Genomic DNA, 15,743 nt, shown 5'->3' with positions numbered 1-15,743 from the left:
TGCCCCTGTGAGTGTGTGTGTGTGTGTGTGTGTGTGCGGGCACATCGGCAGATTACAAGCACTTAGTGTTGCAGACATAGACAGTGTGCATGTGACCATTGACACATATGTTTACGCTAAGACCTTAACTACAGAATAATCCTCTTTTCACTCTTTGACAAGTTGTTTTTTCTTCTTCTCACGTGCAAAACCCAGGACGGGAGGGGCTCAATGAATGACTGCATATTTGTATGTTTATTATTATTCAGGTTAAGTCTAAATGTTTGTTTACATTTATGCTTTAAAATGCTTAGCTCAGCTTAGTTTATTAGAGTTGTGATTATTGTTCAAAAGACGCCCAATGACGTTCTTGTTGTTTAAGCAAATGGAAGTCGTCTCATCAATGATGCCAGCTAGAACTCATTAAAACTGAGTGGTAGTGGAAGCACGAGCTCTTCTTATACAAACAGTTTAAGCCTTACAGTACAGGGTGTACTTTGTTGGGTGTGACGGGATCCAGACACCATGCTTGATGATGTCCTCTTCACCGTATCCTGCTGGGGGACGTAGCAACCCATCTTTTTGATTGGCTGATGCGGCCTGATACAGGAGCCAAAAAACAGACACTATATATATATACGTATGTATTTATAGGCTTAATTGTTTTGACACGTTGTAGCTGTCATGCTGGGGTGTAAAAGTGTTTTTATGTGGATGCTGACAGACGAGCTCAGTCCTGAGAGTCACACCTGCTGGATTAGACACCTGTGAACACATTCGTGCACGGGCATGAATAACCCATTAAAGTGATTTTTTTTCTTGAACAACTCTCCAACTAAAATGTTTTCATGGCCTCATGAACAAAATGGCAGACCCTTTGTGCTTCATGCTTATTGGCTCTTCTTCAGAGGCTCATTAATCCCCTTCGTGAATTGTTTCTTTTTACAGACAAAGTGTCAGGAACAGCACACACACATTTTTTCCACGGATCACTGAATGAATGACTCGTACTAGCATCCAAGTATGTGACATTCATGCACGTGTATGTGTGCACCCACTTAGGTACCAACCCTCCGGCCTCAGCATTATGGTACCTCCTTCAACTCACCTCCTACTCACCGTATGGTGTGAAAAAGCCCACTTCCTGATTTCTAATGTGCTGGCATGTTAGTCACACCTAAAGGTTTCAGATCATCAAATACATTTAAATGTTAGTCAATGACAAGACAACTGAATGAAATGAAACTTTTTATTATGGATTCAGAATTCAGGTCAGGGCTTTGACTAGGCCAATCCAAAGTCTTCATTTAGTTTTTCTTCAGCCATTCAGAGGTGGACTTGCTGGTGTGTTTTGGATCATTGTCCTGCTGCAGAACCCAAGTTGGTTTGTTTGTGACGTCAGCTTGACGTCACAAACAAATGGTCGGACCTTCTCCTTCTGGATTTTTTGGGAGACAGGAATTTATGGTTCCATTTATCACAGCAAGTTTTCCAGGTCCTGAAGCAGCAAAACACCCCCAGACCATCACACTACCACCACCATATTTTACTGTTGCAATTGACACAAACCTTAATGTTCTTTTGTTCAGCAGTGGTTTTCATCTTGGAACTCTGCCATGCAGGCTGTTTTTGCCCAGTGTCTTTCTCATGGTGGACTCATGAACACTGACCTTAACTGAGGGAAGTGAGTCCTGCAGTTCTTTGGATGTTGTTGTGGGGTCTTTTGTGACCTCTTGGACGAGTCGTTGCTGCGCTCTTGGGGTCATTTTGGTTGGCCAGCCACTTTGAGGAAGACAACCATTGTACACATTTATGAATGTATGTACAGTATATATATGTATATGTGCATATATACGTATGTACAGCTTACAGCTCTATAATGTTGACTGTCCCTAACATAATCAGTATTGTGAGCAACGATGTTAAAAAAAAAACAGCATTACTAATCTAATTACTATGCAGTAATGCAGTTACCGATGGGGTAATGACATATTAACATTTATATCAACATTGTGCAATACTCGTCTACTACACTACTACACAGGAATCTAAATAGCTTGTCAGCAAAAGTCGTGCTTGTTCACTTTTAGGAAAACACTGCCCCCCAGCATTTTAGTACATAATTGTAAGTCACAAGCTCTGCCCTCATCCCACTACAAAACTAACTGTTTTTCAAAAAAGTAATTACTTTGCCTGATACCTAATTACATTTATGAATGAGTAATTTGGGGGAAAGTAACTAGTAGTCATTTTTTGACAATTTATGTCGCTATTGTTGTGTAATGTCATATTCTCGTTTTTTCCCTGACTTACATTGTAAATTTCCTACTTTACCTGAAATGTACAGAATGGCTTCCAAGTGTTCTGGATTGTAGCAGTGGACCCATCCAGCGGCCAACAGAACAAAATCCAAGCACACAAATGAATCATTTTTTTTCCCTCTGTGTAGAAGCATGTATTGAAGCATTGGTGAGAGACTGTAAACATAAAAATGTTCAGCCCCCCACTGAGTACACTTCACTTCTATTCGAAAGATGTGATGTGGTAGGAGATTTGGTGTTGTGGCCACCCCTTTAGAAGATAAAGAAAGGGCCAAACTGCTCCGAGAAAGGATGAAGGATATGTGTTCCTGCAGGGTACACACTGTACGTGACAATTGGAGCTCAGGCGGGGGTAAAAAAAAAATCAGACATGATGCAGAAAAAGCTGCTGCTTTTAAGGCCTTCAACAACCTCCTAGAACCATGCATGCACATATATATGTATTTGTCATGTACATGCATATGTACAAACATGAACGCCATGCTCCTTTGTCCAAGCACATTAAAAATGAATGTGAAAAAAGAAAAGTAAAAGCCACAGTTTTGTGTTCCAAAAAAAACACACATAAGCAAGTCAAGGTAACTGTCGCGGCTTGTTTCCCACAAAGCACTAAAGCGGCATCAGCGTATCCAAGGCCAACGGCGCCCAGTGAAGGATGAGCAAAACATTCACTCGCTGACTCACAACTTCCCACTGATGTTTGCACCACCACCACATCCCCAGATTTTCTGGAGTGACGTCTTGGTGTTCTTGTGTAGACAGTGGAAGCGGGATTCTCAGAGAAGAATGTATGGCGACCTTGGTGTGCAATGAAAATCTGGGAAGCAGTTTGGTTACGTCATAATATGGGGAACAAAGTCAACGGCTAGGATAATAATTGACTTGAGGAGGCATTTCAAGACGCAATTTTAACCTATTCTGCTTTTATTAAAACTAAATAAAACTAAAATTAAATAAAACTAAAATAAACAAACAATCATAACATATGTTTCTACTCCAGTCCTGGATCTGGTATTTCAAACACCAAACAATAGGTGGTGGTATTTTGAATATACTATCTGAATCCATTGCAATTTGCAATTAGCAGTGTCATTATGTAATCCATAGCGAAAAACGCAATCAGTTCTACGCATCTACATGCGGTCGGCCTGTTTTTTGGCAGTCACATGTTAGGCATGTGTAATTTACGCCACCGGTCCATCTGTTTTACTGTATATAAACTATGGTTATTGACCATTTATGTTTATACATAACTACCACAACATGGCATGAAACAAATATTTTAATGGAGGAAAACCTGTTTATGACTTTCAAAACATGTTTTTAAACATTATTAGAGACATGAAATAACACCCCTATAGTGACTACATAATGCTACATATAACTTGCCTTTCAATATTTCTGACTAGTAATAGACCATAGTTAACCGTCATTCATTCATTTTTGAAACAAAGCAGGAAGGGGGATGTACTGTACTACTGTATGTTCGAACGCTAGCCCACACATTGCAATACATAACCATGACAGAGAACACCTTTAAAGTGAGCAAAGATAATACGTGTAAAAGAAGAACTGGCCACAGTTTGTCTTAGGAGCTGGCAGACTGTTTTCATGCACTCAACAGGGCTAGAAAGTGGGTCAGGCAGGCTGTTGACTTTCGGTTATGTCAACCTACCTTTTGTTATCAAGTGTGATTGCAGTTCTAAGGCTGCCTGGGGAAGAGATCACAGACAATATGCACGAGATATATGACAGGATAATGTGTGTCATCTTTCGAAATCGACATGATTATAGCTCAATTTCATGCTCCAGTGAAAATATGAATGAATCATCATGCCCCTGCAAAACAAAAACATTGTGACTATTTTTTGTGTTTGTGTTTGACCTATATATGGATCAATGACATTATGATCAGAGGAGGCAGGAGCAGAGTCTCACCTGTCATGATGAAAAATACAAACAAATAACATGAAATTAATATTCATTTCCCCATTGAATTCATTATAAATATATTTTCTGTACATAATTCAAATAGTTTTTGATGTTTTTTCAGTAAAAATTGCTGAATTTACAATTTTTCTGATCAAATACAGGGTGAGGCCGCTGTGAACGTCACTTCTACCGAGTGCACACTGAGTTTGTTGGCATGTCACCAATAATATAATGTTGCAGAGACATTTATTATTATTATTTATTAATAGTGAATTTCTCTCCTCTTGGGGCGGCACGGCGGTTAGCGCGCAGACCTCACAGCTAGGAGACCAGGGTTCAATTCCCACCCTCGGCCATCTCTGTGTGGAGTTTGCATGTTGTCCCCGTGCATGTGTGGGTTTTCTCCGGGTACTCCGGTTTCCTCCCACATTCCAAAAACATGTTAGGTTAATTGGTGACTCCAAATTGTCCATAGGTATGAATGTGAGTGTGAATGGTTTTTTGTCTATATGTGCCCTGTGATTGGCTGGCGACCAGTCCAGGGTGTACCCCGCCTCTCACCCGAAGACAGTTGGGATAGGCTACAGCACCCCCGCGACCCTCGTGAGGAAAAAGCGGTACAAAATGAATGAATGAATGAATGCTCTCCTCTTTAGAAAAAAACCCTCAGTGCCTCACAAGCCGTGAACCTTACCCACCACAAGTTAGGACTACGTTCTTTCATGTCTTCACGTTTAACTGACATTTTTTATGATCGTTACTTATCGCCTATCAGGGGTTTTAACATTCTAGAAAAGGGACCTATTTTTGTGAATGTGGATATTCTTGCCAAACTCTACTGGCACCTTCAACCAGTGCTTCAGATCAAAGAACCTATGCTGTTATAAAATAACGGCATAGGTTCAATTTTCAGGTCAATTTGGATAAAAATGCTGACAGGGGAATTCAATTTCTGTTGTTGCTTTTTTCTGGGAACAAGTAGCTTGCTAGCTAAAGTTTAAACGACAACAACAAATACCGAACTTCTAAAATAAAAAGTCATTTGTATTTTTTGCCATTTAGCGTCACGCAACCATTGCACCACAAAAGGTGGTTAAAAATGGTACAGTCCTGTCATGCAGTCACCATAAAACAGGAAGTGATTTGCATATGGACCACAAAACAAACAAGACCAGGGCAGTATGTATTTTTTTGAACCACCCCCATCTAATTCTATTCACTGAATTTATTTTATTTGTATTATATTATACTATGTCTTTGTCTTTGACACTTTGTCACCTATAGATAGAAGAATATACTGTGTGTGTATATATATAAATGCTGTACGTATATATGTATATTCACATGCATGTGTACTATAGTGCTTTATTCTTGACCAATACAATGTCCATCCGGCCAAGAACATCCACAGGGATCCGCTGAGCGTTTTGTACCCATCATGCCTTGTTGCTGTGTTTAATGAAGTCCTAAGAGCAGACATGTCTAGATAGGAACAGAGTGTACCACAGCCAAGGAGCCACCCAGGGCTAGTGTGTGTGTGTGTGTGTGTGTGTGTGTGTGTGTGTGTGTGTGTAAATGAAGGATGGTTAATGAAAGACTCCCCAACTACCCTCCTCTATTGCGCAGTCCATAATCTTCCTATTCACCTAAGGAGGTGATATCTTTTTATCACATTGACGTGTCGGAGGCCTTCATAAAGGCATGCGCTGCTGTTTCCATGGCAATACCTTTTGTTTCACACACTGCTGCACCCAAGTCACGAGTGTAATGATGACTTAATTGATGTTGTGTGACTATGTGCTGACAAAACACCGGATTTCCTCAAATGGTGGGTGTTAGTTTACTTAACTGCAGAGAGCGTCAGGCATTTATTTGCAGCATCTGTTAGTTGTTGATAGAATAAGAAATAAGAAAGTAATCTCTTTTTTTGCCTTACTAGAAACATGCTTTCAGTCAAAGTGCTTATGTCGTGTTTCCCCTGCTGGCTGGCTGCCTCACAGAACGTGCTGTGGAAACAAAAACCTACACAGCCTGACCAGGATAACAACAACAGATCATCATCATCTTCATCATGTGCGACCAGAGAGGTTGTGTATGCCTGTTTTGGTTATGTGGCCACCAGTGAGGGTGTCCTTGAGTACTTTTGTCACCTCTAAGTACAGAGGCAGCCATTGTAAAGTCAATAAAAAGCAGAATGAGTCAGAAAATGGAACATCCACAGATGCCCACGTGTGTAATTATCATCAAGGCAATGACTGAAATAGCCTGGAACATTTGCAATTGTTTCCTTGTCAATTACATGTTGACATAATGTAAGCCAATGAGGCAACTAAAGCAGGTCATTGCCCCGCCATGTCGCTTACCAAGCATCAACAACGACAACCTCCCATCCTCCACAGCGCAAACTGTGAACCCCAATTTGTTTTTCTATGAATCCCTCTCTTCTTTTCTCCCTTATCCTTCTTTTTGAAGTGGGTGTCATCATAATTATTTGTTATTTTCCTTTCTTTTTGTTTAGATGAAATGCTAAGAAGAGAATTGCTCAAGGATTGTGTTGAAAGCACAAACAAAGCAGACTTGTCATTGGATGACAACCACCTGGGGGGGCAAGTGGACTCCTGCAGAGCACTAAAGAGATAATACCTCTTCTGGCTTCTTCTGTCACCCTTCTGGCTACACTATGTATTCAGTATGCAAAACAATACACACTCCTGATCAAAATGGGAAAACCAAGTGAAAAATTGCAAGAATTTACATTTAGGGTTACAAATGTGAGTGAAAAAAAATGCTTTTTACAGTCGAGAAACCCTCCAGACATTTAATCTTCTGGCCAATGGACAATTTGGAGTCGCATGTTTTTGAAATGTGGGAGGAAACTCACGGGGAGAACATGCAAACTCCACACAGAGATGAGCAAGCGGGGAATACAGCATGGTACCAGTCTCTGGACCCAGTAGTAACCAGTGGATAGACCACTGAAGGACGAACTATACATAACAACAAATGTATGAGCCTTTTCCTTCATAATTCTAGCAAAAATGTGTCTTTTACTGTTTGACTGTTCTCAAGTTGGGATGAGAACACGTTTTGCTGGACAGTCATCCCGACGCCCGTGTAAATGTATGAATCATGATAATGTGATTCTCAATACTAACAGGAACTCACCAACTCTAACCTGTATTGTACACATTGGGGTAGTAGTTCCTATGGCCCCACAAAGCCAAACGTTCAAGTTTCTTTAGCTGTGTTTTAACTGCTGACCCATGCCCTACACCCATAGTAAACTACTGATCTTATCAACCCAACATAGTCTTCTCATGGATATCATGTCAACCCACAGTTTGTTGCTGCCCAAACCTTTCATTCCACTCACCGGCTGTTTTTTGTATTTGCCACATAAGAGTCAAACCACATTCATAAATATCCTATACAGTATACAAATCCACGTTATGATGATAATAAGAACATTGCTTTTGTTTTTAACAGAGAATTTAAATTCCCATTTCCATCCCTTGACTCTACCATAAACTTTTAACTGTGTATTGAGTATCCCCAATTTCTCACTACCTTACAAAACATACTCCAACTGCCATAATCCACTGTGTTACATAGACGCCGATGATTGGTTGCATAGCGCCAATCATTAGTATCCGGATCTCCGATTGGCTCTAATTCTCTGTCAATCAAATACATGACTCTGACCCAATATTTTGTGTGAAGATGGGCGGGACTTGGGCACGGTAGCGTTTCCTGGTTGTTTGCTAACAACCTGCAGCTCCTAATTTCCACGTTATCTGTCTGCTGACATGTTTTAATTTCATTTTATCTCTTTGGAACAAGTCTGAGGATGAAGCCGCTTCGTCTCTGAGTTGTGGTCCGCCTCTATGGTCCCGGGCTGGCCTTATGGTGGTGCTGTGGATCTGTGTGGCGCCGCCTGGGGCTAGCGGTGTGGTCTCCCGCAGCAGCTGCTGCGAATTCTACTTGTTTGCTGTTGTGACCTCGCGCTCAAGTCATGTTTATTTTCCCGAAGATGGCGGCCAGGAGGACACTGTGAACTAAATGACTGTCAGAAACATCGCCTCCATTTGTAATATGGTGAGTAAACGTGGTTGGCTACTCTTACCTGGCTAGTAGCATCTGTGTGTTATCCCTGACAGTTTTTTGGGGGAGTTAGGGCTCCACCATCTCTCTTTTAAACACACGAGTTCCACGGCAGTGTGATTTGTGTTCGTACATGTATATGTGCTAGCATGAGGTGGTGCTTTATACCGGTGGCAAGGGGCAGCACTAATCCGTGTTTATGTGTTGATTTTAATGCGAAAATGGCTCAACAAAACCAGGCTTTTTGCTCATGATACAGCTCAACAAAACCTGAATTTCCATAACAGAATTAAATTGTACCGCGACGGTGGATTGTCAAGTCCTGTCCTCAGTGTGCGTTCACATTAAAGGGGGCGTTTGACGTCATATTATTCTACTTCCGCGCAAGAAGAAGCCATCCCAGTAGGTGTATTTTACACAAGATGAGCAAGTAATTATTATGGAGCACTATGAGAAGAAAGAAACACTGTCAAAGAAGGAGAATATCGTGGAGAAGGTTATGAATTGTAGGGAATTAACTAATGAACACACACGGTTTAGTTCCATATGTGACAATTATAACTAGTTGATGGTGTACTAACGCTGTACTAATACAAACCTGGTCTCCTAGTGTATCGGCTATCAGTCCGGCCTCAACCTTACTAGGTCAAAAGGGGCTGAAGGACTCTTCGTTCACTCCAATACCCTCTTGTCATCCAGCCTTTGTGGTAGACGAAAACAAACAAGCATGCACATGTCAATTTATTGAGGCCGGCAAAATTATCTGCTTAGTTTGTATTTATGATTATATTAATCAAATATTAAATAATTATTGTGACAGGTCTATAAAGAAGTGTTTTATTGCTGTTGATTGATGCCTCACAGTGTTTAGTCTTCCAGCAAATACTTTAATATAAAAAGAACAGCAAGGTGAGTACTGCAAACTTGTTGCAGGAACAGCACTCCCCTTGTTGCAGCCAAATAATGCTCACCACAGTCACTTTATTATGGAATTAACTCTTTAATTTTTCATTAACACAAACATCAGTGGACTTTCAAATAAAAGAGGTTAAAATAAGGAATCTCATGATATCCTTGTTCCTCCTTCCAGGGCACCAATGCCTCTGCTCTGGAGAAAGACATCGGCCCGGAGCAGTTCCCGATCAATGAACACTACTTTGGACTGGTCAACGTGAGCATCAACTCCTGCTCTTTTACATTTAATTTTGTTGTTACTTTACTCTGATTTATTCTTCACCTCCTAGTTTGGAAACACATGCTACTGCAACTCGGTGCTCCAGGCACTCTACTTCTGCCGGCCCTTCCGTGAGAACGTGCTGGCCTACAAGGCACAGCAGAAGAAGAAGGAGAACCTCCTCACCTGCCTGGCCGACCTCTTCCACTCCATCGCCACGCAGAAGAAGAAAGTGGGCGTTATCCCACCCAAGAAGTTCATCTCACGTCTGCGCAAAGAGAACGGTGAGGACAAGTAATGAGGTGGTGGTGGTAGTTGTTGTGGCTTTTTAAGAACTGATTTTCTTGGGCCTTCTGATTGGCTATAAGGGTCCTGATTAGGACTTTTCATGTGGGTATAGATTATACATATAAATAAATAAATGCATGTCGACATTTTATATATCCCATACTATAAGATTTTTCAGCTGTTTTAAAGCAGTCATATACAGTAGTAAGTCGATAGTGTGGTGTCTAAAATCTCGCCTTGATGATGGAATTTAAACATTTTAAAAGTGGGAACACGCTGTTATGTGGGTCTGTAGCTTTAATGCTAATCAGCTGTGTTTGTGGACACCTCTCTCTGATAGTGTGTGATTCCAAGAAGCACTATTGTGTGCTTTATCTACCTTTTACATATACATATACACAGTAACAGCACTTGTCCAAAGTAATAGATGCCATATATGACATACAACTAACACCATGATGTTAGGTTAGCTTATTTAATGAAAAACAAAATGATCAAACTTAGTCCCCCCATGTCTGTAGCCGACTGATGGGCGACTAGTTGGCAGAGCTGTCGACTGCATTTTGAGACGGACTCCATGGTGAAGCCTGATTTTTGATATATATATATATATTTTTTTTTTTAAATAATATAATATATTTTAGTAGTGGTTAGTAGAAGTAGTGGTGGGTCAGAGGCAGTATCATGTTCTTGAAGAAAGAGTTTTTTCTTATGCCGCCATGAAAAGTGTCAACTTTAGTGTATATGCGAGCATTTGAGTGCCTCTTCTCTCAAAAGAGGACAAGTGAGGGAAGTGATAGATTTTGTTTTGTAAGTTTGGTACTCATAAACAAGCTCCAGAGTCACATGACTGTTTGAGCGTCATTTTAAAAAGAAGTGCATAATATTTATCATGTAAATATACTTTTTGCTGCAGATCTGTTTGACAACTACATGCAGCAGGATGCCCACGAGTTTCTCAACTACCTGCTGAACACGGTGGCCGACATCCTACAGGAGGAGAAGAAGCAGGAGAAGCAGAATGGCCGCCTCAAGAACAATGGCACCGCTGTGCCCGAGACGGAGACAGAGAACAAGACCGAGCCCACCTGGGTTCATGACATCTTCCAAGGCACGCTCACGAATGAGACTCGCTGCCTCAACTGTGAAACGGTGTGTGGCATTTAAGTACCATTATGTTAAAGTTTATTAATTAACTAGAAAATTCTTGCTGAAATTTTGATGAGCATACAGCCTGTGCTGTGAATCTCGGACCCGGTGTGTGCTGTGCCACGCCGTCGAGCAATGCCATGCGTACATTACATGAGGAATTTAGCTAAAAAGCAAACATGCTAACTGTTATCACGCTAGCATTTAGCAAGATGGCACTCTATAGCGAAAGTGTCAATACACCTGCATCACGCCATGTCTGTATTAGCCTTTAGATGTGAGGAATACAGCTAACATGTTAACATGCTAACAGATATCGTGCTGGCACCAAAAGTGCAGAGAAAGCATTCCTAAATCATACCGTGTGTATGTAGGCCTTTAAGCAGGAGTAAAATAGAGTAGCATTAGAGTGGGCGAGGTGGATTTCGGCCCTGCACACACCTCCTTCTGACCAAGAAAGAGCCAAAACTAAACATTCAACGAAAAAACTAATTAGCCACAGAGAAAGAAGTTTGTCTAAAAAATGAGCCATTAATAATGTTTCTACGTGACCGTATGGCTGAGCTACAAGGCTGTGAAAAGTCGGTAAAATGTCTGATTACATTATTAATTTGAATACTTTTGTAATTTGTAATATTTGTAATACTATTGTATTGACTGCTGCTTGGCAGCTGTCAGTGGGGGCCTGAATTGCAGTGCATGCCCATAATAATAGCTAAACGGGAGGACTATTAAAATGGGCTGCTCTGCAATGCAGAGCATAGCTTGCATTTACACTTACTGTATCTTGTGTCTTTTATAGGTGAGCAGCAAAGATGAAGATTTTCTTGATCTTTCTGTGGACGTGGAGCAGAACACATCAATAACACACTGCCTCAGGTATTTTTTTAGAGGGACAGTAGGTTTAGTAGGTCATGCTACTCAGTCTTGAATAACCTCCTCCATCTGTGCGCGGCTGTGTTTTGCAGGGACTTCAGCAACACAGAGACGTTGTGCAGCGAGTACAAGTACTACTGCGAGATGTGCTGCAGTAAGCAGGAGGCTCAGAAACGGTCAGCAGGTGTACGCAGTTTGTGTACGCATCAAGACAAACCTGACTGACGCCACCTTTGTCTCCTTCTGCAGCATGTGTGTGAAGAAGCTGCCAATGATCCTGGCGCTGCACCTGAAGAGGTTCAAGTACATGGAGCAGCTCCACCGCTACACCAAGCTGTCCTATCGAGTGGTCTTCCCCCTGGAGCTCCGCCTCTTCAACACGTCCGGGGATGCTGTCAACCTGGACCGCATGTATGATCTGGTGGCAGTGGTGGTCCACTGTGGCAGGTACACTATGTGTTTATAGCAAGTGTTTAGAAACATTTAACGGATCAGCCCCTAAAAGGAACATCTCAACAGAGAGCAAGTAGAGGAATCAGTCAATACTTTATCTAGGTATCAAGTGATATTAAGCCCAGGTGCCAACTTTCCTGCTGCTTCCGTATCTATGCTTGGTGCACATCAATAATCGATTGGGAGACAAAATATCACAATATATCATCATATTGACAGATTGTCACACTCTTAATAGTGACATGATTTTGGTGTAGGCCAAAAGCTAACCCAGACTATTGGCCCATACCTGCACTTGCTATTGACCAATGGCTAATCCAGTAGTCTATCACCTGATACCATACACAGGTGTGTTCTGATCGTACAATCCTCTCAAGCAAACCCAAGTGTTAATTTTGGCTAATCTGGTCCATGTATCACTTTTTGTATTATCTATCGGTAGTCTTGGCTGTAGCAAACCCACGTGTCAATATCGTATGATACCAAGTGTCCGTTTCAGCAAATCTTTTTTAAGTATTGAATGTTCGTCTGGTGGTACTGGTGTCAGCTGATGTAATGGCCAGTTATCTGCGCATGGTAAGATATTTGTTGATACCGTCGATATCGTGCTCTTGGCACGATCAAGTCATAGCCAATAGCAAACTTGTGTCGGTATGAAATCCAGGTTTTGGCTAATCACTTTTTCATGTGTCAGCAAATAGTAAGTCCGGGTTTAGTTTTGGCTCAGATCTAGGTATCTGCTGATGGTATTATTAGGGATTGGGCCATATCAAACCCTGGTGTCTGTATAGGCCAGTACCAAGGCATGTATCATGGCATGATCAGATCAGGTTTGCTCATAGCATGCCCAGATATTGTATTGACTGATATCAATGCATAGGTGCAATTATTGGTATCAGGTAGTGCTGGGTGTGTGCATTGTGTCAGTGACCTACATTGTGCGCAACATAATGACTGTTGTGTGTTCAGTGGTCCAAATAGAGGGCATTACATCACCATTGTGAAGAGTCACGGCTTCTGGCTGCTGTTTGACGATGACATCGTGGAGGTGCGTCATCCTCTCATGTTCTCATCTGTTTGTCCTGTCACGCCATGTTTGTGTCATTACTAAACCCTTCCCCTTCCTTGTGCTATTCCCGCAGAAAATAGATGCCCACGCCATCGAGGAGTTTTATGGGCTTACCTCAGACATCTCCAAGAACTCCGAGTCAGGATACATCCTCTTCTACCAGTCCAGGGAGTGAGTGGGGCTCCGACAACATCCCACACTGGACCTTCTTCCACGTCCCGCCCTACCTGACAAGTGTGTGTGCGCCAACCACTACTTTCCTTTCCTGACACCTTTTCACCTGCATCTGGGCTGCACTTTATGAGACAAATCCTCACCCTGCCATAGGTGATGGCATGCTCCTCTTATTCTACTCTTTCATTCCCTTCCTCTAAGTTTCTACACACACTTTTTTATATTACTCCTGTTTGAAGGCTCTTGATTTTAGCGTCTACCTAACAGCAGAATCACTGAGCGCTCCTTCTAAAGTTTAAACGACAACATGTTGCAAAACATTGTGTAGCGCTTTTCTCTATTTATTTAACTTCACTTATTTATTGCTCTCATAGCTGTTTTTCACTTAACATTGTCGCTGTTCAGTTGCTGCAGCTTTCTTTTCTGGTTTTTAGGAGGGCACTACCATCTACCAGGATTCTTTGTGTATTAGTGCCCGATATCAAACTTTAAATCTTAAAATATTTGTTAAAATATGCTGTCTGGAGCTTACCATACCTGCTGTAGCCCCGTCTCTTTCAAAAGGCTTCATAAATAGAAAGTTAGGATAATTGTGCAACTGCTGAATTGGGACACAGCAACAGTCACTATTTGCACTTTGTTTTTTGGAGGTTTACTGTATTGACTCCACTATAAGACAACCCTTCTTTTTCAGGAGACGTTTTTGAGAAAATTTTTTAGTCAAAAATGTTTTTTCAGTTGTTGAAAGAACTGGTACCTGCAATAATGTCGTAGCGCAATGGTTTTATGATCCCAACAATAGAAATAGTTGAATAGGAAAAGTCTAGCGCCACATTTTGGTTTGAATGTTTAAGTCATCTGTGAGCCCCCGCATTTACAGTGAGACCTCATGTTCTTTCAGACCTCTTTTGTATTTTTTTAGTAGGGTTAAAAAATCTCTTGTATTGGGGTCAATATAGTAAGTGTTTCCAGTACTTATACAGCCATGGCTGTGGTGTTCAAGGTCAGTGGGAATTTGCGTCTCTTTAGCGCATTAAAAGGCCAACTCTTTATATTGAAAGGAAATCTTAGTAGTGCAATAAGAGGTGAAGTGCAGTGTGGAGTTCCCCACAGATGTTGCATACATCTTATGTTGGCTGTCCACTTCTGATTTGTAACCTCAGTTTGTCTTCATCTATTCTAATTTTTCTTCCCTCCGTCTTTAATAACTTGAAGTGTGTGTGTGTGTGTGTGTGTGTGTGTGTGCACGTTTCCTTGCACATTGAAGCCCCTCTGTGCTAAATATTCATGTTAATATATTTCTGAGTTGCAGAGTCTTTTGTCAAACAGGAAATTAGCATTTCAAACACATCCTGTCTGTAAATCGTGAGACACGCGTGTGTCATTTTAACATGAGAGTGCAAAGTCAGGTGTCCCCAACCTTTTTTGCACCACGGACCGGTGTGACTTGGGTCTTTTTTTCACGGACCGGCAATGTATGGCAGAAAAATACAGCAAATATAAAATAACACGACGGGGCTGAAAGCAAATGTTAAGTGCAGGGAAAATATAACTCACCAGCTGAATCAGTGGGAGGCCTGAGCTTGTTTCGTTGAGACAGTGAGTCGTTAATAAATTATTTATTATTTCTGTGCAACCCAGTAGCAAATGCGCCACCGACCGGTACCAGTCCCATCCCGGCGGTTGGGGACCCCTATGCTAAGTGACTCTTGTTTGTCGACAGGACAAAAGTGCCAAACTGAAGTTGATGTGGACCCTGTAATGTTTTATTTTCCTTCTACATAAAGGTTATTCTGTAGAAAAACTTCTTTGGAAATGACATATTTTTTTAAAGATGTTTAAAAAAAAAAAAAAAAAAGACATAGCTTCTAACAGAGGGAGTTGTGTAGTTTTGGGAAAAAAAGGATGTCTTCCATTTGCCATCTATGCACTTGCTGGTGACTCTTACTGTGATTGTGGCCAGCACAGAGCGCCACCTGCTGAAGGAGAAGATGATGACGTGTGTTATTGGCTGCAAGGTTAAAAAAAAAAAAAAAAGTGCACTTTGTTAGTGATATGAAACCATGGTAACACTCTTACTTTGTTCTCAATAAAAGTGACCATCCGTGACCATGTCTCTGGTTGTGTTGTCATGAATGCTGCGTTGCCACATGGTCGGATCTGCCCGAATATTTTTTCTGGTTGTTTGGGGTACCCTCTGGTCTATGACTGTGTGTGTACATAGACT

The 15,743-nt window shown here is 41.4% G+C and overlaps 1 protein-coding gene across 1 annotated transcript; it reads left to right on the top strand.

Moving 5' to 3' along the window:
* The first annotated feature begins 7,884 nt into the window (after nucleotides 1-7,884).
* usp46 (ubiquitin specific peptidase 46) lies at nucleotides 7,885-15,682 on the top strand. Its single transcript, XM_058073872.2, has 9 exons — nucleotides 7,885-8,327; nucleotides 9,424-9,504; nucleotides 9,578-9,791; nucleotides 10,712-10,947; nucleotides 11,747-11,823; nucleotides 11,913-11,996; nucleotides 12,070-12,267; nucleotides 13,243-13,321; nucleotides 13,416-15,682. The coding sequence occupies exons 1-9, from the start codon at nucleotides 8,292-8,294 to the stop codon at nucleotides 13,515-13,517; spliced, it is 1,107 nt and encodes a 368-aa protein (XP_057929855.2). The 5' UTR covers nucleotides 7,885-8,291; the 3' UTR covers nucleotides 13,518-15,682.
* The last annotated feature ends 61 nt before the right edge of the window (nucleotides 15,683-15,743 follow it).

Source organism: Doryrhamphus excisus, linkage group LG4, assembly GCF_037039965.1.
Source record: "Doryrhamphus excisus strain RoL-2023G ecotype Guam linkage group LG4, RoL_Dexc_Guam_v1.1, whole genome shotgun sequence".
NCBI lineage: Eukaryota > Metazoa > Chordata > Actinopteri > Syngnathiformes > Syngnathidae > Doryrhamphus > Doryrhamphus excisus.
The sequence above is the reverse complement of the archived record's forward strand: the minus strand, read 5'-3'. Positions and strand labels throughout refer to the sequence as shown.